The sequence below is a fragment of the Poecilia reticulata genome, chromosome 2, assembly GCF_904066995.2.
Source record: "Poecilia reticulata chromosome 2, P_reticulata-male-v2, whole genome shotgun sequence".
In the NCBI taxonomy this organism is placed as follows: Eukaryota; Metazoa; Chordata; class Actinopteri; order Cyprinodontiformes; family Poeciliidae; genus Poecilia; species Poecilia reticulata.
This window is the reverse complement of record NC_088831.1, coordinates 25,233,025-25,257,800: the sequence shown is the minus strand read 5'-3', so window position 1 is coordinate 25,257,800 and position 24,776 is coordinate 25,233,025. Positions and strand designations below refer to the sequence as shown.

Genomic DNA, 24,776 nt, shown 5'->3' with positions numbered 1-24,776 from the left:
AATGTGTGACTATGTGGGCTGAAATGAAATAGGCTGTGATTCACTCTGTTTCCTGACTGCTTTCAAAATGACATGATTTCTATGCACCATAACATTATGACTGCCAGTCCCCCTTTTGCTACCTGACATGCCAAGACATAAACTTCCCTAGTTGTTGTTCTGTGGATTGAGCATTTTTCTATTGACAAAGAACACAGCTGTCAGATAATCCTGTTCCCATGAGGAGGCTTACATGGTCCATGCAAAGCTTAGTTAGGTGGTATGTTTCAAAGTAACATTCACATGGATAGGGACCCAAGGTTCCTCAACAAGGAATTGCCCAAACCACCACACTGCCTCCAACATCTTGCCTTCTTCCCTTAGTACATCTTGGTTACACAGGTTTGCAAAACGCACACTCACACACAATTCACTTTTCACAAAATGTAAAAGCAAACCTAATTCTTTGGACCAATCCAACTAGGTCAGATTCTGATACTGATGTGCCCGATGTGTTTTTTTCAGCAGCTACCTAACTAATGTGTGACTTTGTGGGCTGAAATGAAATAGGCTGTGATTCACTGTGTATCCTGACTGCTTTCAAAAAGAACCAATAATAATAATATCAGCTACTGACAACACAGGCCAGCCTTTACTTCCCACTCTTCCTTCTCTGGGTGGCTTTTTGAATGACACTGAGCATTGTAGACTGGGAGCACCTCTCTTCAGTTTTGTAGATGCTCAGAACAAGTTATTTAGCCATCAAAGTTTAATCCATTTCAAACGCAGTCAAATGCTTAGGCTTGCCCATTTTTCTGGTTTCTGACACGTTTTCAGTTTAAAGACAAACTCTTCTATTCTACCATTTATCTCCTGCCCACTCATAGGTGCCATAATGAAGTACTAATCAGTGTTGTTCACTTAAGCTGTCAGTGTTCATGCCATTATGCCTGATTAGTGTATAATGTTGAGCATTCAGAGAAGCTTCAAAGATGGGACAATTACTCATACGACATACAGCAAAGGACCTCTATTGTAACAAGTTTTGAGCCTTACACATCACTTTACATTGAAAGTATGCCTCTTGCACCTTTACCCTAGTCTCTTTGGAGAAAAAGTTACAATTAATTTAATTCTTTAAAATGCATAGATAAGATATGGCATCAATTAGAAGCCACATTTTTAAGACATTTTTCTGTTTGGTTGAGGTAGACCACTCAGGAGGACCTGGATGATGCTGCCCCTGAAGATCACGGATATGACCTGATTCCTTATGATTACGGCTTGACAAACCAGACAGAGGAAGGCAGCACTGGATCCCCATTCAGTGTGGCCCAAGGCACAGACCAAGTCAGCATTGCCATGCCTATAAACCCGAGGCGAGCTCTGATAGTCTTCTTCAGCCTGAGAGTGACCAACATGGTATTTTCTGAAGATCTCTTTAACAAGAGCTCCCCAGAGTACAAGGCTTTGGAGCAGCGCTTCCTAGAACTGGTAACCACCGACACTGTGTTGCATTTGTTTTGGTAAAGAGTCCACACCGGCATACAGCTCGCAAAATCCGATTTTTCTTTTTCTTTCCAAGCTTGTGCCCTATCTTCAGTCCAACCTGAGCCACTTTGAGAATCTAGAGATCTTGAACTTCAGGAATGGGAGCATCGTGGTCAACAGTCGGATGAAGTTTGGGAGGCCTGTGGCCCGGGGCGTCACCACCACCGTGTATCTAATCCTGGAGGACTTCTGTAACACTGCGTACCAGACCATGAACCTAGCCATTGATAAATACTCTCTGGATGTGGAGTCAGGTGAGTTTCTTGCACTAAATAAAGTCAGTGCTTACACAGCAAACCCACAATTGACAGAGCAAGTCTGTCTTAATGTTGAGCTAAGCAGTTTACTTTCATTATTTAACTATTGTCGTCCAATCGTCTCCTTTGATACTTGGCGTTTCTCAGACTGTCTACTGAGCACCATGTGAAAAAGATTTATGCCTGTTTTAATATAGCCAAATGTGCTTCTAAAGACCCTTATTGTGCTGAAAGCTACCACAAATGTGCTTTTGAAGACTTTGGCAGATTTGTTTATCTGTTTCTACCCAATAAAACAACAGACAGATATTATCAAAGTGAGCCTGTCTGGAAATACAGACATAAATCACATGCCAATAATGCAATTACAAAACCTGATATAGAGCGCCCATAAGCCGTTTCTTTTTTTTTTTTTTTGGGAGGGGAGAAATCCAATCCCAAAATCTGTATTCTGGTGTTTCCTAATGCGGAATGCCTTCTCTTTAGTGTTTTCTATTGCTTTGGCTGCAAGTGTTTTATACGTCTACATGAATAAACCACACCGTAAGTATGCAGATGCACTTTATGCTAATTGTTATTCTATTCACAATACTGATTTCAGAAGCATTAGAATGATCATTTGATGTCTGTACTTGCAGTCTAGACTGATGTAGACCTGCTAACTCTGAACTACATTGAGATGGAGAGAGTTTGGTACAATGGGCTCAGGAACAACATAGCAGATAAAAAAGGTGCTGTTGTTTGAGATTTAAAATTGATAAAATTACCTGGTAATTGAGTAATTTAATAAGTGTTATTTAAATATTAGCCAAGTAAGAGTAAAAAAAGTACTGTGTAAAAAGGCTACTTAAGCCCTGAGTAGTACTATTTAATCTATACACTTATGTACTGGTTCTGTTATTTAACGATGAAATAAAATAGGACTAACGGTAAATCTCATTGTTTCAAAATAACAAACACAGGCAGAAAGTAGTCAGATCAAATAACTTTATTCTACTTTACCGTGGAGTCTCCCATGTGCCTTTGGCAAACTTTAGTCGAGCCTTGATATGAGTTTTCTTCAACAGTGTTTTTTTTTTCATTGCCGCTCTCCCATAAAGCATCGACTGGTGAAAAAACCAGCAGCTGCGTTCAGAGTCTCTCCCATCTCAGCTGCTGAAGCTTATAGCTCCTGCTGTGTGTCCTGGTGGCCTAGTCCACCACACTCCTCCCTGCACGGTCACTCAGTTTGTGAGGATGGCCTGATTGTCAGATTTACACATTTGACATTTTCCTTCCACTTCTGGGAGGTGGAAGGAAGTGGAAGGAACAATCTCTTTTCCTTCCACTTCTGGAAGGAAAAGAGATTTACCTGAACTCCAGGGGAGTTTGTTCATAGCCAGCTTATACTTTTCAATAACGTTTTCTCCGACTTGCTTGGAGTGCTCTTTTGTCTTCATGCTGTACTGGTAGCCAGAAATACAGTTTAAGCAGTTAATGGTTTTTCCAGACACAGGTGTTTTTATACCACATTCATTGGAGACGCACTCGCTGCACTCAGGTGATCTCCATTCCACTCATTGAGAGACCACTAGCACCAGTTGGTTAGACCTCTTTTGATTAAGGTCAGTCTTTTTGAAACGGGTGAATATTTATGCAATCATTTACTTAATGCTATTGTCATTATTTTGTGGAATAATTTCCACTTTAGCATTGAATGGTGTTTTTTTTTTCTTCTAAAAGCCAAATTATGTGGATCTTGATTGAGTTGTAAAAGCAGCAAAAAGAGTAAAACATCCAAAGGGTGAACACTTTTTATAGGCAGAGGAAACAATTCAATGCAACTTTAACTACTCTACATTTTTGCACAAAACACAGAACAGATAGGATCTCACCCTTTTCACTAAAATAACTCCACAGAAGGCAATACGGAGTAGCAGAGTTCTCATTGAGGACCAGGCAGAGTGAACAATGTATCAACAATGATGTATTGACATAAAATGTGTTTTTAAACAGTTTGTTTTGCTGTGAGTTTGTAAATTTGTGTTGTTTTTGCAATTTAATCCAACTTTTTCTTTTTCTTCCAAAATCCCAGGAGCTGTAAAAATGACAAATAGCACTTTCAGAACTTTGGGGAAATTGTAAACATATTCTTTAGAAATGCATAATATTACTGAACAGGCATGAGCAGCTATACAATAACAATTTTTGTATATTTAAAACATGTTCTATCAAAACAGAAATACCAAAAAGCACATAAAGTTAGTCTTTGCATGAAGTTAAATTCTAAATAAAAACAGCACAAAACAGGGTTTTCAAACTAAAAATAAATTAGTCGTTTAACATAAATTGATGTTCAGCATACATCTAAAGTTTTTTTTAGTCAAGTAAATCTGAATACCTTTGAATGTTGCATTTCATTGAGATTAGTGGCTATCAGACCAACTTGCAACATAAGAAGCAACTACACTGATTCATCCACAAAGATATAATCCAAAGGTTTTTTTTATGGTGGATTATAAGATTTTTAAAAAAAGCAGCTGCTGAATAGAAATTCCTTTGTGCCTGTTTTAATTTCAATGCTTTAATTGTTTTTAACTTCCAGGTGACCAAGCCGACCCCTGCAAGTTCCAGGCGTGCAACGAGTACGCAGAATGTAAAGTGAACAAGTGGTCAGGGGAAGCGGAGTGCGTCTGTAACGCGGGCTACTTCAGTGTCGACGGCCTTCCGTGTCAAAGCATCTGTGAGCTGCAGACAGACTTTTGCCTCAATGACGGCAAGTGTGACATCATCCCTGGCCAGGGAGCCATCTGCAGGTGGGTGAGGGATTAAGACTGTGTTTGTGTGTGCATGGGGAACAAGTCTTCAGCTCTAAAAGGCCTCAGTGACTAAACAGATTTTCCAAGTCGGTAGAGTTTAGAAGGAGAAAAAGTAAATACAATTACTTATTTCACTAATTTAACAGATGTTTGCTTCTTGTGCTGATTTTCAAGAATACAGACCAGATTTAGGTTTGTTTTGAACAATGTTTTAAATGAAAGAATGTGAGGATTTACACTTTTACAAAGTCCTCAAACGTCGTAGAAGTGAAATCATTTTTCTGTCATAGTTGTCTAATACGTGATACATTGTAGAAAAAAATTAGCATCCCACTGAAGTCAGAGTAAATTTTTTATCTCACGATATTGTGCAAAACCAACAAATTTTATGACGTTCTCCACCTCAAGTAGTCAAATTTCTTATTTCAAATGAATATTTGATCATTTTTACATCTTTAATTATTTTCATTTTCAACCACTGACAAATATATTTTAAAAAGTTCTAAAATTGCTCTGAAGAGTCACTCAGCCTGTAGTTTACCACAGTGCCAATTAGACCTTGTGACAAAAAAATGTAATATAAACCCTTTGAAATCCTGGCAGCATTCAGACTGAAGCCACAGTTTCTGCTGTGGTTCTGACCAACATCATTATGCTGCTGCTTTCACATGAAAGGACCCTCCCTGATTTATCACTTGACAGCAGACTGAGGCTGAGTTGAGCGACGCACAGTTTAACGTTGTGGTCAGGTTCAGTAATTTGTGCATCATCTGTTTGCCTCAAAGCAGAGACAACCTGGCGTATGTCCATAAAGACCAACACTTAGGAGAAGCTTGCAGTGTGTTCACACAACATTAACAAACACTTGGAGATCTAAACAAGAAATAATATATCCAACAATTTGAAATGCCATAGAAATGAGAGGTGTGTTTGTGTATTATAAAAGCTGTCAACTAATATAATCTTTCCTTAAACAAATTATATCTTGTTGTGACTTTGAATAATGTTGCCACCTGTTACCTTTATAATGTCTTGAGGTTTTTTTGTACCCTGCCCTGTGCTTTTCTCCCTTGCTTCAGGCTCCAGCCCTGCAATTGGAGCACTTTATGCTGCTTTTTTTGTGAAAGGAATCTTACCTTTGTCAAAACATCCCTTCCACCAAGTCACCTGAATACGTCACATTACCAAGACACACAGTGGTGGTGCAAGAATAAAACCTAATCAATCTATGTTTTATTCATAAGGGTTTAATTTGCACATCGGAATGTTTTTCCAGAGAACACAGCTTCTGCAATTCAAACTCTAGTTTTTCCTACGTTTCTTAGCTCTAAAATGTCTCATCTAGCTAAGGCTATAAATGTGGTGAATGAAAGGAAAAATAAAATACTGATTTGCAATCACTCTGTCACTGCAGTCGAATACTCTCTGATTCACTTTGCTCAGACACAAAGAAAAAAGTCACGGCTAAAGCTAATTACCGCGGGTAAACTTGCTGGAGGAACGTTTGGAGAGAGTTGCTATTAATTTAAAGTCAATGCTTACAAACAACAGATTTGGTCACGTTGCTTGTCTAACTGTTTACTTCCTGTTTTAGCTTTCTGTAGTAGCTGGCGTTAACTAATTTGTTTCCTCAACACTCTGGGGTTGTTCCTTCCCTTAAATTCAGGATTCTAGTTCCCAACACAGAATGTTTTTTTTCTAACAGAAAGTCAGATTTTGGTGGGTGCGGAGAAACCTGTCATCACCACCTGCGTTTACTTCCATGTTTTCTGCATAAATGGTTTTGTTTCGGAAGAGCACACTATGTAACTTGTTTCTGCCACCATTTAGCAGCCAAACATCCATTTGACACATTTTCCTACAACACAAAACCAGTCTGTGCTTTGATTACTGTCAAAGATTTCCAGACAGAGCAGGTTGTGCATCTGGTTTGTAGGGCATGGTTCAAATGACTTATTTCATTTCAGAAAAGCGATTAAAATAATGTTAAAAATAAATTTGTGTTAATGAGCACCACTGGTCAATATGCTTACCAGCAGGTCTTATTTTTAGTATGTGTTCAGGTTACATGTTTTGGTCATGATGAACGAGTTTTTTTTTTTTTTTTACCAATTCACTTGCACAACATGAGAGGCAGTTTGTTGTCATTTGCTCAACACAAGCTCATCTGTCAAGAAGAAACACAATAAACAAACAGTTTGTGTTTTGTTTCTGTTTCATACCTTTAAGATTTTTTTTTTTTTAGAATATCTTGCTCTTCAATTTGAGTTTTGCCCTTCAAGGTTTCCCCGCTTTGATGTCTGCAATGTGTCGTCTTTGATCAGAACTTGTGTTTGCATGTGAAACAGATTTATGCATGTGTGCTGAAGATGAAAAGCCAGCATTGGAAATAAGTGACAGGAACTTTTTGTTAGCCCTGCTCAGACTTTGATATGCAAGTTTTTTTTTTTTTTTAACACTCTAGTAATTATGAGCAGACTTGGGTAAGACAAGCCAAGATGACTGCTAACCTCTATTTCACACCCACTACAGCATTATAACACATGAAAGCAGTGCCACGTGCTGCTGGATTCTCATTAACTTCCAGCTAAAAGTGTTGCATTCCTCCATGGAGACAGAAAACAAATAAGAGATTTTCTTCCATAACAAGGAATCAGTGATTTTTTTTTATGACACAGGCTGAATTAAAAATGAATTTAGCATCTTTGTTGTGACAAAAATGCAAACAGGAACAGCTTTTATGTGATTTATTTGCCGAAACGTTTTGATTCTGCTGCTCATTAGAAGTTGAGTTCTTTTATTCAGTCCACAGTTTCACAAATAAATTTCAGGCTGGCATTTTCCGTCTTCAGGTGTCGTGTTGGAGAGAACTGGTGGTACAGAGGTGAACACTGTGAGGAGTATGTGTCCGAGCCTCTGGTGGTTGGCATCGCCATAGCCTCTGTTGCTGGTTTCCTGTTTGTGGCGTCCGGAGTGCTGTTCTTCCTGGCCAGGACACTTCGGGATCAGTACGACAAGGAAGAGTCGGAGGATCCCGTACGGTGAGGACAGGAGCTAAAATACTGAGCACCCAAGAACATCCGTAATTTGACAACAGCCAACATTTCTTTTACCTACAAAAAGACAGCTTGACTATGTCCATCTGTCATTGCGTGAGTAGTGGGTTGAACCACTAAAGGGGAACATAATTGATGTGCCAAATTCTAAGAAATTAATTCAAGAACATTTCTTTTAACCATTTATGACCTAAATTTCAAATGTCCGCCTGGATATTTTTTCTTTAAATCTTTAAATGTCCTGTGAGTAAATACATATTGTCTATTTATCCATAACAACTGGAACTTTCAATATCTAGCAAGTTATTTTTTGCAATTTACTGTCTGCTAAAAGAACTCTCTCAGTTTAATTTCTCTCCCTGCCACCGTGGGGGTGAAATTACCGTAATAACCCGACATTGGCTGGAAAGCGCAACGTCTCCCCTCAGAAACCTTTGGAGTTTTTCAGGTGGCACAAAATGTGGCGGAATTACGATACTGCAAATTTGGCTGGATCGTCGGTGCTACCTTCTATCTGGAAGAGTTACATTAAAGAAACTTTGTGACTCATCTTTGTTGTTTTGTTTGGTGTATCATGAATGTATTTTGGTTGAAATATTGAGTCAGAGGAAGTTATCCAAATGTGAGCAAGTGGGGGTGTTGACATTATGAATGTTTTTATGCTCACATTTGTTTTTTATGTTTGTTTTCTTATTGGATTATTGTGTGTCACGTCATGTGACCTGTCAAATTTAACACACTATAAAGGGTGTGTGCTGCCATGTTGAACGCTGAGCCAAAAAGTGATTCTGCTAACAATATTTCTGATTGACTTTCAAATGCGGAAATAATGTAAACAAAGTGAATGATTTAACGTGCCAAAATGCACATTTTAATAAAAGATAATTTTTGCAGTGTTCTGATCTTGGCCTTTAGCGGCTCTGACATGTTGCTAATATACTTGCCACCTTTGGGACCGGGAAGTGTCTTCACAATTTAGTTTATCGTGTTCTGGTTGCTATTTGGAAAACCAGTTAGGCTTACTACATGTTGGGATGCTAACTGCTAGTAGCAATGAAGCTGATGACAGTGTATTCCTCTCCATTTTATCTGTTGTAAACACTTAAAACTATATTCACAAGTAGCGATTATAAGGAACAGTGTGTGCTTCTTGGTTATTGAGGTAGAAACTATTAGAAGTCCTAACAAATTGTTTATATCTACAACTTTAACTATATTTTATATGCGTGGCTGGCAGCCACACTGGAAATTGAACTCACAGTTGCTCAGAGACAGAAGACTTTCCAAGTTAAAGTTCTCACTTCAGGCTGTGTTATTGTGTTCGTACCTGGAAACTTGGAAAATTTGGATTTTGAAGACGAGCACAACAGTTGTCTCGCACGGTTTACCTTAGTGGGTTAGTTATTTAATTCGAGGCTCGGTTTCTCTCCCTGCCTTTACATCTCGACTAATTGTTTTCTTTATCGTTTTCTGGGTCTTCAGGCGGGTGGAAAGTCTTCCGTCATTGGAAAGGGCAACCAAATACAACCCCATGTATGAAAGTGAAGCCACTACAGGCTACAGCCACTACTACCGTCGTTATCCCGAAGCGCCTATGTACAGCAGTGCCAGCGCCGAGGCATCCACCGATTTTAGCAGCGAGGAGATACGGCACATCTATGAAAACAGCGAGCTGACCAAAGAGGTAAGTTTCTGTTTCCCCCCTGCCTCCATTTCCTTTAAATGGTAATTAAAAGATTGGTCATGTCAACCTCAAGTTTGAAGCAGCTCTGATAAAGATGGAGAACATTTCAGTTCTAAAGTTCAGTTTCTCATAATTTCAGACACCCAGATACTTATAATCTAAAAGAAAACCTGCATCAAACCCATGACGAGAAAATTAGCCTGTGTTATTTCCTACTCGTCGACTCATGCTGGACGTGTGTGGCCTGCTGCAGACAATACAAGGAGCAGCGTCCAATTGTCCTTTTGAACCTGTTCTCTTTAAGAGCTGATTAAACTGTCCACAGCTGCAGTCCAGCATCCTACTCTGCCCCAGCCTGACGCAGCCAATATGTATCAAAAGGCGAGAACTGATGGGACTTAATTGAAGAGGCTCGCCAAAGCTCCCAGTGGCGTCAATAAAAGGGATTCCAAATTTTAATATGTCAACATAAATAAGGAATCTTAAAAAAAAAAAGTATAATGAAAACATTGTAGACGTAAATGGTGAGCAGAACCTGTCCTTGGAAAAAAGAATCCACCTGTTTTTAAAAGATAAGCAGCTATTTTTTGTCCAATCCTCAAGATGACAACTGTAATAAGAAAACCAAGTGGTCACTGGTGTCAAATCTCTTTTTAGTTAATGAAACAAAGGCACACAGCAGCTTATCTTTTGCATGGAGACCATGTCAGTGGTTGGTGTTAAATGATGTCCACTTTGAGTAAGAGACTGTACATGACTGTGTCATAAAAATCCAAACTAATTCATCAAAACACAGATATATATATTTTGCACAGTAACAGTAGACATGTCCGGTATAGGTACGTCATATCTTTGTCGGGAGAAGACTTTCATACAATTGGTGTTGGAAGTGTTGTGTTAGTGGTTGCTTAGCTGCCTCTGCGACTGGGCAGCTTTTCAGTGACTGACTCAGCAATGAGTTCTGGATCCCATCAAACAGGGCCGGAGATAACACGGGTCCATCTGTCAGGAAATTAGAACTGAACTCAAAATGGACCTTTCAACAAGATAATGATCCCCGGTTTGTTCCAAGTTATGGCCGAACACAGAGAAAGTAAAGATACTGGAAAGCCAAGATAAAATCCTTAAAAGAGTTTTAGTATAAACAATAGATTCAAAACAGGCACAAGATCGCTTTAAGTATAATTTCATATGCAAACAGTGGAAAGAGCTTTTGCACAAAGGGATCCGGATGTCATGCATGAAACTGAGCATAGTTACGTCCTATTATGTTCCACATCCATTTCAGTCCTGTGTGCAATTTCTCTGTTTTTGCTGTTTTTGCTCCCTTATCGAGTGAAATCCTGTTTTTCTGCAGGAAATCCAAGACAGGATACGCATCATTGAACTCTACGCTAAGGACCGGCAGTTTGCAGACTTTGTGCGGCAGCATCAAGCGTGAGCTCACTTGTTTGCAGCTTTTAGACCTCAGTGAGATAATGTACTAAATAAACCTGGATTTGAGGGACGGAAAAGGGGGAAGTGGGTTTGAGATACAAGAGACTAACGAGAACAAAGAGACAAAGCGTTTGTTAGTCAAGAGCTTCAAGAGACGAGAAGTCCAGGCCATGCCAAACCAGTGTGGAGACAGATTTATCTTTCTTAAGTTTTAGCCAGAACTGGAGCCACAGATGCAGACAAAAAACAGTCAGATTCAGACGTTACTTTAACTGCCTTTAACTTGATGTGATGTGTGTAAAGATGTCTCCCATTTTTCTTTTGCTTGTTGCAGTGTTCTGTGTAGCATTGATGTTGATTATGCTGAGTTTAGTCTAGCACTTTTTCTTTTTTTTTAAAGTACAAAATGTAACATACAAAAGATAACATTGTTACACTTGTTCCTGAATGTGTTTCAGAGTTCTGGATACCCAGAGGGAAAGCTCCTCTATGCACTCGTAGAACTGTAATGAACAAGAAACTGTAAGTAATGTTTCATTTAATTTGAAAAACAAACAATAAAAAAGAGGAGTCACCACTGTACATCATGATGATGATGATGTTTAATATTTCTTATTGTGTGAGTTGCCTCGTGTGCCTGTATGAATCTCAGTTTCATATCAAATCAGCTCTTGTAATTTACTGAACGGTGAAAAAGGTCTTGCGGTTCTTCAAAGTGATGACATGTTACCCATGTTGAACCGTTTTACTGATGAGCTTCTTCTGTTTCACAGAAACACGCTTCCTGATCAACAACGAAGCTTCCTGTCAAGACGTCTCTTCGATCGCCATGTTCCTCGTAGTACGGACTGTGTTTAGATTATTTTCAGCACTTTTGTAACAGAAACAGTAAGTCTGCATCTGTCGCTCTTTGCGTGGGTGGGTGTTGACCATTCATTCATAAACCTCTGTGCCTTCTGACTGGGTGAGTCTCCTGTGACGCTACGGCCTGTTTCTGCTCATGTTTTTGCTGCTTAACTATCAAACCTTTGGGGAAAACCGGGCCGCATCCTGTTACTTGAACAGAAACGCAAATACCAAACCGACGAGTAACTATTGTTTTGTGGGATAAGTGTTTATTTGCATTATCTTCTATCTGCCTTCTCTTAAAGGGGAAGAACATATATTGTGATATGTTTGTATAGCTAAACTGACATTTGTCCGTCTGAGATATGTCATTTTTTGATCTTTGTCATGCTCAGATTTATTTCTTAGCTCTGTCGAAGAGCCATCAAAACCTAGGTAATTTTTAGTTGTTGGTGCTATTCTAATTTTAAAAACTTCTTGAGATGTGTAATGTCATCGTTGAGTCATTTACAGTTTGAAGCCAGCACCAGTGGATGGACTCTGTTGTAGAATACAAGTACAAGTCAATATTTTGGGAATGCAGAAAAGGCCAAATTATAGTTTGCCTCTGTGTTCACTGATGTTTGAAGCAGTCAGCGTTAAAGATATGCCGAACAAAGATCCTTCAATGGAATCATTTAAATCAAAGCACATGCATGTGCTTAAATGGCCCAGTCAAAGCCCAGAAAGAGCTTTCAATTTAGTGTCCATGGATGTTCTCCATCTGTAAATCTGCCAAAACTTCTGGGACATTTTCCAATTAATTGACTCAGTGATGCTAATTACTTACTCACAACAAACTTTTCAGATTTTTGTTTGTAAAAATTTCTCTTAAGCATTTAGTGTCTTCTCTATACTTCACAGTTTTTCTCCACTTTGTGTTGGATATCCGTCTCTAATTTCTCTCTGAAATACCCTGATGTTTGTAATTGTAGTGTGAAAAAGTTCAAAAGGTATGAATATCTTTGCAAAGCACTTTAGTCTTGACTGATTGCCTCTTTCTTGGAAAATATAAAGCAGCAAAAAGCTGCAGTGTTCTGAAGTGTAAAAGTGACAGTCTACTGTCTCAGTTTTTCACCCCTCCAGTTGATTTGTTTGCCTTTTTTCATGGATTTTTGTAGGTAATAATAAACTTTACCTGAGTGAAGTTGGTCCCACCTTCACCTTCTTCAAATTAAACAAAATTGGTACCAAACGTTTGTGCTGGTTTGTTCTCATTTTAAAGCTGCTAATAAATGTTTCCAGAGGTCAATGAAGGTCAGCCAGACAGTTTCAAAATCAAATGAAATCTGGTGTCAATCAACAGTGCTAAATTTGTGCTGTAGAATAAAATGTTTCTTGTCGTCCTCCAAGATCAACCTACCCTCCTCTCTACATTAAAAAAATCAAACAAAACTGGTATAAATTAGTTTTGTTATGATTGTGCTGGCTTGTGTTGTTAGCATCTTCTTAGCACAGTTGTTTGACACCAAACCTGCATTTGATCGCCTCTGGAAACATTTATTAGAATCTTTAGCAGCACAAACCACAATTTGTGCTGCACAAACCTTTGACACCAATTTTGCTTGATTTGAAGAAGGTGTGTGTGTGTGTGGGGGGGGGGCTTCACTCAGGTATAAACATTTGGTTCTCCAGACGCCTAACAAGGCAGATAAAATGTGTTTAGATGGAACTCATGAAGGCGTTCGGCCCCGGGATTTAAATCCGGCTTTCAGTTTCACATTAAGACTATCGAGAGTCCCGGAAAAGCAGAAAGCGGAGCATGACGAACAACAGACGCTCTCAGTAAAGGCATACATAGAATCTTCTGTACTGCTGTCTGTCTTTTCAATCTGAAACTGTCTGGGTGACCAATTCCAGTGTTTCCTATGGCATTCATACACTTTCCTCTGGATTTGTTATCCTTGACCCCGCCCGTTCACGGTGTGGCCCTTCACATCTGCACCTGGTTATGTTCTGCTTGTCTACGCTGTCGGAAAGCACGAGCGTCTGCTGTCTCCGGAGGTCACAGCTCCACACATAGATCAAGCTTCAGATTTTTGCTAGGAATAAATTGTTCTGTTAGTCATTTACCCGAGTGAAAAAAAATAAATAACATTTTCGGAGCAGACCCTTGTGTCACTCTCATGCCTTTTGCAATCTGTCTATTCAAGTTTTATTGTCTTGTTTTTGTGTGTGTATCGAGTTATTATCACTGTCCTTCAGCATCTGCCACCTGGTTAAATGGCCAGAAATCAAACACACAGTGTTCATTCATGTAAATAACTCTGCAAATGTCATCAGTCACTGCAACATAGGGTGTTAATCTTGCATGTCTCCTGTGTCTCTTTGTTTTATATTGATGACTGTAATCAGTGCTATCATCTTGTGCAGCTGTAACGGGTAAAAAAAATAAAATAAATAAATTAAACGCTTTATATAAACTGATGAATCTGGTTACTGTGATTGGGACGTTCTTTACCACAACATAACGCAGGTAAAGGAAAAAAAAACAAACAAGTTTAATGATGTAGCACTTTGAGTAAGGACAGTTGTGCTTAAATAATCACTTAAAAAAAACTGAAGTAAAAATAAAAATAATCACCTTCATTCTTGCCTTGCTCAATGCCACAGTTTTCCTCTTCCACTGGAAGCGTGAGAGCACACTTTGTCCTTTCACTGTGAGCCATAATGTTGGAGACGATTATCTCCTCTCCGGATAATCCGAAGATGAGATTAGCCTCAGAAAGTATGGATTACAGGTTCATCTGCAGCCACGACGGTTTCCAAAAAGAGTGCACACCAGTAATCAGCCTGCACATGCAGTATGATCTCATGCGCCAGGGTTTGTCTCACCATGCACACGAGCAAGACCTTGTGTAAACAAAGCATCGACCTGGGGAAACAGTGTTTCTTTGTACTGTATGAGGGGAAATATTGGATCCAGGTGCTGCTCGTCGTGCCTCGACGTTGACGATAGGTGCAGCTGGAAACGTGATTTTTGGGCAATTCATCCGTGAAAATTCTGAAGTGCAATTTCTCAAAAACATTGTAGCTCTAATTATTTTTATATTTGGTGCAAACGATTACTCTGAATAAATAACATCTTGGGGAATAGTAGCTCACGATACCAAACTACCATTCAGCGAAGACTGCAGCTGAAAGCTGTCAATGACGTTGCATATGTTATCACCAAACTCGGGGCCATTAAATCAAAACCTAGCGTCCGCTACAAGCAGAAAGTTGGATTAACCTAGTCTCCTACTCAAATTTAGTTTCATATGCTTATTTGTCCATTGATGAGAACAAAGTCGAGGCAAACTCTGCCTAGGAGTGGTATCTTGGAGACCTAACAAACTGGCACCCAACCCCGGGAGTTAAAGGTCCTTGATTTAGCCAAGGATGGACCTTGGCTAAATCAAGGTCCATTGTGGTCCATTGTGATGAAAACTGCAATTAAAAAAACAATAAATTGAGCATTGTTCAGATAGATGTAAGTTTTATTCTCAACAGAATTTTTACCCTGATGCATAACAATTGAATGACCAAACTTAATCACCTTGTATAAGGTTATAACTGCATCTCAAAACATATAATCAGCCTGTATGAGGTTTGCATGTTTTCTCTCTATGAAATCTTATGATATTCAAATCAAACCACTAACTTTATTAAGCAGGTCATCAACCTTCCTGTAAGTTTTGTCTGCACACTTTTAGTGGGAGCTGCAAATATTTGACATAAGCCAAATTATCAACAGGTACTATCACAATTTAGAGGATACATCCTAACTTTTACTTACCATTTCAGTAAATTGCTTCACATGAAAATAAACCAGAGTTTTGTTGAAGATTGTAGAAGTATGCATTAAGTCGAGTACACCTTTAGAAATACAAACTATTCTACAAAACCTCCTGTTACTGTCAGTGTAAAAAAAAAAAAACTGATATTGAAGCAATAGTGAGCTAAGCGGGACACCATCACAATACTAACGTAGATTATAACACAAGCAAACTGCAATGAGTTGTTTTCTGTGCTTGTAGGACAAAAACAAATTAGTTTTCAACCAAACATGGCATTGATTTTCATGAAGTATTAGACTGAGACTTGGTGTTACCAAACGCCTGTTACTGCATGATTCCAGTTGGACGAACATTTCTTTGTATGTCCGCATTCAAATATATGTATCGATTTGTCAAAAACTGTTTGACCTGGAAGCGTCATCCAGAGGAGCTCCAGCGGTTATCTTGGTTCAAAAATACCTCTTGCGGTATACCGCGGCATCGAACCCCGACAACGTCCAGCTACGCAGACCTCTGGAGATGCATTCAACATAACGTGGTGTTGATTTCAACCTGCTGCAGCATTCTTCATTTTTATAGCCAACTTCTGCTTCTCATCCGCAAATCCCTCTCTGAGCATAATTTCAGTGATTCTGGCAATTAAAAGTAATGTGTTGCCGTTTGTCCCTGTTAAGTTCCCCAGTCTTTCTCGGGGGTTGGTGCCAGGAGCTCCTTTCTCACTCATCCTGGGACCTGATGACTTTTGAGTTCTCTTCTCGGAGTGTGATTTATTCCACACAGATGTTTTACAATGAACAATTATGTCTGTGAAGTCAGTACTGTATATATATATTTTTTATGTGGAGTTTTTTTTTCTTCCTCTACAGAGGAAGAAATTGAGGAACTCAGAGGAACCTGAGGCTGTTGTTTAAATATCTGCCTAAAAAGTCTAATTTTCACAGTTTTGGACATTAGATGGTGATGATACTGTTGCTGGACGCCTTTTTAGTTTTCCAGTCAGAGCTCATGCATGCGTTATGCTTTTTTTTTTACTCTTTTTTTTATCAGTTCAGTGTTTGCAAAATTTTGCAGCTCCTGTCGCTTTACACGTCTTAACGGTTCCTTATTCAGCTTATGAAAGCCAGAGGTTTTATGTTACCATAAATGTCATCTTCCTTTTATTGGGGCAGCGTCTGATTATGTTCCTTAGCAACGAGTCAATACCATTGGTGAATTTTTGCTCTTTTGTTTTGACCCTCTTGCTTTGGTGACTGTCGTTGTGTTGTACAAACAGGCAGTGAAAAGACGCTGTGAAATCCTGTGTCAAAAAACCCATTTTGAGTGGATGAGGCATTTGTTCCCAATTTAAAAAAAAGAAGAGATTTTCCTACACTCAGTGACTTTATTTATGGCTGCACTGGAAACAATAAATCAGGAGTGTGAAAAACATGATTTTGCCTGTCTTTTTGCACACTTTCTGTCAGCAGTGGCTTTATGGATGAAGGCAAACAATCATTTGTGATTTCTCTGGATTGAGTAAGAACTGGCCAAAACAAACTGTGTTCACGAGTTTTATTTTAAGTCCAGTGTAAAAAACACACAGGGCATTAGTACTGATACATTGCTGGTGATCCATTTTCATCATCTTTGTTGCTTTGCGTTCAGTCTGGTCATTGTTTCTTTGCTGATTCTGTTGCACAATAAATATAATATCAACTTTACATGAGCCTCTGCGGGGCATCAAGGCTCTTCGCACTTTGAGTCATCGTCTACTGAACAAACAAAGTCTTCAGAAAACAAAAACCTTTAATAGCTTAAGTGTAAATCTATTCTGCCTAGACTTAAAAAAAAAAAGTCTAAAATCGGTTCTGATAAATGAAAACAGCTCCTGCTTTCGCCATGTGGTCCGTATTTCTAGCATGTGGTAGGTTTTTCTTTAAGCCGAAGCCTAAGTTAAATTAACTAAATGTGGGAAAACAAAATAAAAACAAAAGGAGTAAAATCAAATAAAATGATTTTGTCTGAGACTGAAACTTTTTTCTTTCAGATCAAAGCGAAGTGCTTTCTTTGCCGTTTTTTTCCTGATTGCTTACCACGTTTTATTTTCTGGTTGTTTCCTCCTGAAAAATGAAACAAACACTTAGAAATGTATTTATTTGTAGCCCTAATGTGGCCCTAAAAGAAGCGTAAGCAAAATTATATACAACTTTTGAGTTAAATACTTATATGCAAATTTCCTAAAAGTTGGGATGATATTTAAGTTCATTGCTATTTCCGATGCGTTTAACCATCACCACTCTGGGGATTTCACAATTTAACAACTTTCCAAAACACATATATTTGTTTAAGATATTTAGAATTATTTTTATTCATAATTTTAAACAACCTAAACCTGTGTTGTGCTGAAGCTGCAAAAAAAAGAAGAAAAAAATCCGTATTGAGTGTACCATTAAGCTAAAACTAAGCCTCTGACCTTTCACCTCAGTCTCTTGTGCTCTCTCTTTTCAAGTTGCACAGCTGATTCACAAAGTAAATAGAACAGTAGCTCTTAAGTCGACCATTTGAAAGTATTTTCCCCTTGTTTTGCTTTGCAAAGCAGTTGCTCTTTGCTTTGCAATATAAACCTGAATTTTCCTGTGGCATTTTCCAGAGTAAAAGAGGGAAACTATATGTACTTTACCGTAATTACGTTATGTTTTTTTAACTTAACGAGTTAAAATAAATAATTGACCTTGGTTGCTGCATCCTCTTCGTGCAGCATCATGTCTTTCCTCTCTGTCACTGCAACACCCAGGTTAATGTTCATCGTGTCCGGCCGCCGTTCATCACCGAAAACAATTTCTGTTAATGGATTAAACTTATTTGAATCCTGCAATCGTACTCCGATCTATGAGACTGTTACTTGTGAAAATGACCTTCATTCCTCTTACTTACTGCTTCTGCACCATCTTCCAGGAGGCGGTAAATATTTCTCTCCGACTACTTGCTCTGATCGGCACTCAGAATTCAGAATCACACACTTTTTATGATTTTACATAAACCTAATATTCTTATGAACACAAGCATAATGGCTCATCCGAGAGCTGGCAACGGAAAAAATATTTTGCTGGTGTTGAGAAAAATTATTATTTTGAGTGTTTAACACAGTTTAAACCTTTTTAGAACGAATTTCTTAAGTTTGAACAGGTTTGTGTTAGTGATTTAAAACCCGAAGAACTATAGGATCTGCAGGAGAGCTTCAGCTCAGACCCCTGGGGTCTTATCATTAAAGACAGGAGGTCATAAATTAACATATGCAGGAAGGTGGAGGACATTATCACTTGAATTACTCTGAGAAAGGGAACTTTGGTCGGTTCACGTAACCAGGATAAGAAGTCTTCCAAACTAACATCTGACATGGTGCAAAAACTGAATATAACATAAAATGTTTTAAATCACATTTTATGTGATTTAAAACATTTTTTATGTGATTTAAAACATTTTTCTTAGTTATTAATAACTAAGAAAAATGTCTTACAAATTAAATGTTAGTGATTTAAAACATTTTATGTTATATTCAGTTTTTGCACCATGTCAGATGTTAGTTTTGGAAGACTTCTCATCCTGGTTACGTGAACCGACCAAAGTTCCCTTTCTCAGAGTAATTCAAGTGATTCTGTCCTCCACCTCCCTGCATATGTTAATTTATGACCTCCTGTCTTTAATGATAAGACCCCAGGGGTCTGAGCCGAAGCTCTCCTGCAGATCCTATAGTTCTTCGGGTTTTAAATCACTAACACAAACCTGTTCAAACTTAAGAAATTCGTTCTAAAAGGTTTAAACTGTGTTAAACACTCAAAATAATAATTTTTCTCAACAGTCCCCCTTTTGAGGTCTGAGATACACAGACCTCACAAATAAATTGATCAGGCCTTCCAATATAGGAACAAAAAAAATTCCGTGTACTAGAATAACTAAAACATAACATTTACCTTCTCAACACTGGGCAGCAAAATCTGAGGGAAAATAAAATTTCTTGCAAAGACATGTTGAGATTGACGGATTTCCAAATATGTATTGCACATGGTGTTTTTTTATGTGAAAAATATTATTGAATCAGTAATTGCCATCACTGTTAAAGCTACTACGAAAATAATATAAATATCAGAACATCAGGCAATACTACAAATGAAAATAGTTTGCAATTTTGAGAAAATGTAAAACAAATAGCAAACATTTGTAGTAGCTCTGGAAGAATTGGTACTCTGAACTTCCTGTATTCAGGATTCGTATTGTTTTAGCAAGAGTAGATTAGGAAAGCTCAACCAGGTTAACTCTGAAGTAAGAGCAAATAGAAATAGTGCTGTGGCTGAGAGATGAACACGTTTTTCATATCCAGTTTTGTAGAATCTTATATTGTTCATGATTTATTTTTATGTAAGTGCCATGCACCTCTGACCTTATAAGACACTCCATATAAAAAAAACAAACATACAAAACAAGATGGCCGTGTCCAGGTCACATGCTCCACTAAAATATTAGATTCTAACTCAATCAGGATCCAGCCCTGGTTTTCTTTTTCATGTTTTACAGACAAAACCAACAAATGTAACACAAAAATTCTACCATGCATCCAACTTAAAATCTTCTCCTCAGACTAGTAAAATGCATGTTCATTTGTAAATAAAATCAGAATACAGAGAGCAGTAAAGAACAAAGTGGTCCTCATCTTCCACCATGTTAAAGTCACAACAGACAGACTGGTTCTGGTTCAGTTCGTGTGAATCCAACCCAGTCATGTAGGCAGATTCAGTCCAGTTCATTTTCAATCTTATGACATCCAGCCTCGCTTTATCTCTGCATATTTAACAACGTATATGTAATGCCTGAAAACTAGACCCCACCTTTGTACCACCTTATTGTAAATTAGAGCAATTATCTATGAGTCTTAAAAGAACAGACACTGAGCTGTCCTCCGTGTTCAATTTGGTTTAACAAGAGCAATAAAACCATCCAATAAAACAGATGAAAACAACTTCCAGCAGAAGATACTGCAGACCTGAGTCATTGCAGACTTTTGTCGACCTTTGACTTCTGTCAACAAGGGAAGAACACGTCTTAACCAAACGAGTGAATCAAATTGTTGAGCATTAAGTGATTACTGTTGGAAATGGTTTCTTAAAGCTGCGATGCCATTAGATAAACATAATAGAAAATAAATAGAAAATACATAACTTAAGATTACAACGTTTTTTTGTCATGACTCCAGTGGTTCACATAATATTTATTTAGCTGTTTTGTTTTTTCTGTTTTTAGTGTACTCAGTCATTTCATAGCTCAGTTTTTTATTGTGTCCTCCATCTTTGATGGAAAGCATTCCAACCTCTGACTGACGAGGGAAATGGTTGCATCCACCAACACATGAAGCAGCATGTATAAATGAAACATTGTCTCACTTGACTTAGTGAGGGTGTGTGAATTATTTGTGCTTTTTTAAAAAGGTTTTATTGGCTCTAGTGGCCTTTATTTGAAAGTAGTTTTACAGAAAAGAGGGGGAAGACATGCACAAATGTTGCCAGGCTGGGAATTGAACCCACAACCACCAGCATGAGGACTACGGTTGCAGTGCATGGGTTGTGCTTTGCCCCTGCACCACCACAGCACCCCATTATTTATGCTTTTAAATATAACCACAGAGAAACAAAGAAAAAAATGCCTTCTCGATTACTCTCTGACTTGATTGCAGTGTGACAGCGCTGCTGTTGTTACAGGTTTGGAATGCAGCATTTAATGAAATGCATGTCTGAAACTACGCTTTGTGTCTGTTTCTGTCTACTTTGTGAGAGATTCAAGTCAACCAATTGTTAATGTTAATATTGCCGAACCAGATGAAGTTGCCACGCTAATTTCACACTATAACCAGAGAGTTTAATCAAAAAGAGTAAAATTAGTGCAGTTGATTTGTATTCATCCTCACCACCCTGATACCTCAACATAACACACGAGGAGGACGATGTTCTGTTTTTCTCCTTTCGAGAGTAAACTTCCCAGATGAATATTACTACAGAGCTCCACCGTCTAAACTATAAAGCCAGAGAATTTCTGTGGTGGAATGAGCCTTTGAGAAGAGAGAGAGAAAAAAAGCTGAACACGTGTCGGTGTCGCCGTGCCAGCACACTACTGAGGTTTTGAAGCATTAAGAAAAACAAATTTCTTAGTGGACGATAGAAAAAATAGTTGAATAACATGTTCAACATCCAACCCGTTGGCCTGACGCCAAACAGTATTAGGATGATCAATCTTATTTAAAACAACATCAGAATGGAGCAGAAGTTCCAGCAAAATTAAAAACAAGTCAGGAAAACACTTTATATGGAAACAAAAGAAAATGTTTCAAACAAACTGATATGCCAGCATTAATTTGAATGAATGCATCAGGAAACATTTGGTGAGCTGTTATAGAAATAGGAGGATATGACAATGTTTTTGTTACTTCTATTGGTTTTACATTTCCTCTTCTCAGTTGAAATCTTATTAGGTAATACGCTCCTCCATCACTGTACCTGCATATTTACTCCGTATGTTGTTTTTTTTTTTTTACATTTCCGTGTGTAATGTTGGTTTTGGATGTCAGTGGCTGCATGTGAAAATTATCTTTTGGAGCTTTAATCTGGTGTGAAGCATGTTTCCTTTTTAGATTAATGCACCATATGCATTATGGTCCCCATTTAATAAACTAAAAAAAACAAACCAATAAATAAAACAACATCTCAATTCTCATTAATTATAATAGAAATTGTATGTTTTTATTTATTCTGTCACTAACAGTGTGCCTGTTGTGTAAAATATTCCTCAGGAATAATAACTTACAAAGTCTCTAATGAATTATAATCACCTTTCTAATTGCATGCCACCATTATGTTTGAAGTAATCTTAAATTTTACCAACATTTTCTTTCTTACAGTGAACATTATTGCTTTAGAAAGGACTAAGGATTCGGGTGATGGCAAAATCAAACTTCTTCGTTGAATTGAAAATATTTAAAATCTAAATCTAACAAGAGTGTGACTAATTTTGGTCCCAACGGTGGAAGAGAACATGTTAGATGCTGAAAGCGATTTGAGATTGAGGTTCACTAATGATTAAAACAATAACTTCTAACACATTAAATGGTTTAGAATAGCAGATTCATGTGTAAGACTGGCCCAGTCAAAGTCCACAAAGAGAGTGAACACGTTTTCACAATTACAGATTTGTCTTCAAGACAAACTACAGTAGCTATTACAGATAATACACTTGTTTAGTTATCGATCTGAAATAAACGTGTACAGTCAGACTTGGTTAATGATTATAAAGCTCAAATCAGGGGGAAGGTGACTTTGTCAAATAGACAAGTTTTGTTAAAGAAAAAAAAACGGATTCACAAATCTTTACCTCTTTAATATTTTAAAAAACAATCATACGTTATATGGCTACAACAATATACACACAGCACATTCCCATCAGTATAAAGATTATGGATCAGATCAGATGGAAATGTATTTTTCTTCCCATTTTAAATACTTCCCCAGACACACACACACACAACTTAGATTCCAGATGGCTTTTTGAAGAACTATTCGTCCTAGTTACTAAAGGAGAACAGTGGAAGAATGAAGGTTAAACATCACTTCAGTTTGACTCGGGTTGGGATTCAGCATTTTGTCTAAATTGGGACGCACGCTCTCCAACGTGAGGGTAGCCATGACTAATTGCACTAAACACAGAGCTTTTGCGTTCAGTGTTTGCTTTTAGATTAATAAAAATGGGCACAATGAAACTTAATGTGGCTGAAAAGTACAAAATTGTTTGGAAAACTAAACATTAGAAGCACAGCCCCTGCAGCTCCAAAAGGCATTACCTGAGGCTGGCCATGTGTTTTCAGCAGCTGGAAACTATTTTAATGGGAAACACAGGGATGAGCAATAATGAAAAAAAAAAAGAGTTAAGAGCTACAACTTCCCTCCTCTCCAAGTCCAATTAGGTAGTGGCCTGTTTCTGTCTTTCAGCAGGTTCCCACTGATTCATGGTTTATCACTGCAGCAATAGCACCGCTCCACTAAGCAGAGAACCTCGACAGGTCGGCCTTCAGGAACTGGCACTTTGTGTTTGACGCGACATGCCAGCTGGTGGTGAGATGAAGCATTATGGTTTAACTGCTTCTGGTAAATTGCAGAATAATGTGCTCGTTTGTAGCTAATGAAATGCGGCGAGGCATTAAGTCGACGGTTGGAGACGTGGCTCTGACTCGACTGCAGCTGCACGTGCAACGTCTCCGCCGTGTCTTGAGGACGCTTCCGGGCTCGTGCAGGTTGAAGTTTGGGCCCGTGGCAAAAAAAAAAATTCTAGGATGTGTATCACTTGTGTTTATTTCCTCCTGACAATAATTCACGGAAGACGAGGACTGTCTGATTGGATCCATAGGAACAAAGCCCGAAAGAGGAATGCTGCCGATAAACACTGGTAACTGTGAAACAGATGTGCGAGCGAACTTGTCTGTCTTTTAATTTACTGCGTGTGTGAGTCATGCAGCTACTGCATTAGAGGATCAATCCCTCTTCTGCGGCTTAGTTTGACTACCTTCGCACCAGGAGCACCTGTTTCTCCAGCTGTGGTTTTCTCCGTTGTTGTTGTTGTTTTTTTTTTTAAGTCGGATGTCAGGATCTGGGTGAAAATAGATTTAAGGGTTGGCCTATTTATGGAGCTTCACCAGGTGAAAAGGTTGTTTTTGATTGAAAGCGTCACAGAAATGTGTTCTGTTTTTTGTTTAAATCTCGCTTGAATCCGAGGTAGTTTAGTTTCCGTAAATGTATTTTTTAAAAATCTCATTGTTCCTCAGCTATGGGGCCTTCTCCGTCAAATGGCTTGTGGTAAATTACCAAGAGGATTTCTAATGGCTTTCTTTCAAATAATGACTTTTCTTTTCATTGTACTGTCAACAGATCCTCCCACCCAAGCTTTCTCTGCTCTCCCAGACTTTAAGTTTAGGTAGATCCTCATGTCTTTATAGATTGAAATTGTGCCATATTCTTTCCCTTTTTTTCCCCCATGATGGGTTGAACAGCAAGATGTTTCAAAGCTTGCCATACGACATGCAAACCTTGTTTCAAACAAGGTGATTAAATGGTGACATGTACACGGTTAAAACTACACAAACGTGGAGCTTTCGTCATTAAAGCCTCTTGGAAATCATGAGCATGACTAACTATTTCCACAGACATTCATTTGCATTTTTTTAAGTATTCCTGCAAGTACTTGATGGTTCTCATTAATCATAACATTGAACATTTTCCAGTTTCTGTTGTTTTGCAGAACAGTTTTTTTTTCTTTTTTCTTTTTTGTAAGTCTCCCCA

General features: G+C 38.3%; 1 protein-coding gene across 3 annotated transcripts in view; it reads left to right on the top strand.

The window, feature by feature from the left end:
- Positions 1-14,074, top strand: part of impg2a (interphotoreceptor matrix proteoglycan 2a) — a 33,276-nt gene extending 19,202 nt beyond the window's left edge. For all 3 annotated transcript variants that reach the window (XM_008433979.3, XM_081601568.1, XM_008433969.3), the window contains 8 exons: positions 1,192-1,473; positions 1,565-1,784; positions 4,372-4,582; positions 7,438-7,626; positions 9,124-9,325; positions 10,683-10,762; positions 11,221-11,284; positions 11,536-14,074. In XM_008433979.3, the coding sequence (XP_008432201.1) occupies positions 1,192-1,473; positions 1,565-1,784; positions 4,372-4,582; positions 7,438-7,626; positions 9,124-9,325; positions 10,683-10,762; positions 11,221-11,263 (1,227 nt within the window). In that variant the 3' untranslated portion in view covers positions 11,264-11,284; positions 11,536-14,074. The remainder of the gene's footprint in view (positions 1-1,191; positions 1,474-1,564; positions 1,785-4,371; positions 4,583-7,437; positions 7,627-9,123; positions 9,326-10,682; positions 10,763-11,220; positions 11,285-11,535) is intronic.
- The last annotated feature ends 10,702 nt before the right edge of the window (positions 14,075-24,776 follow it).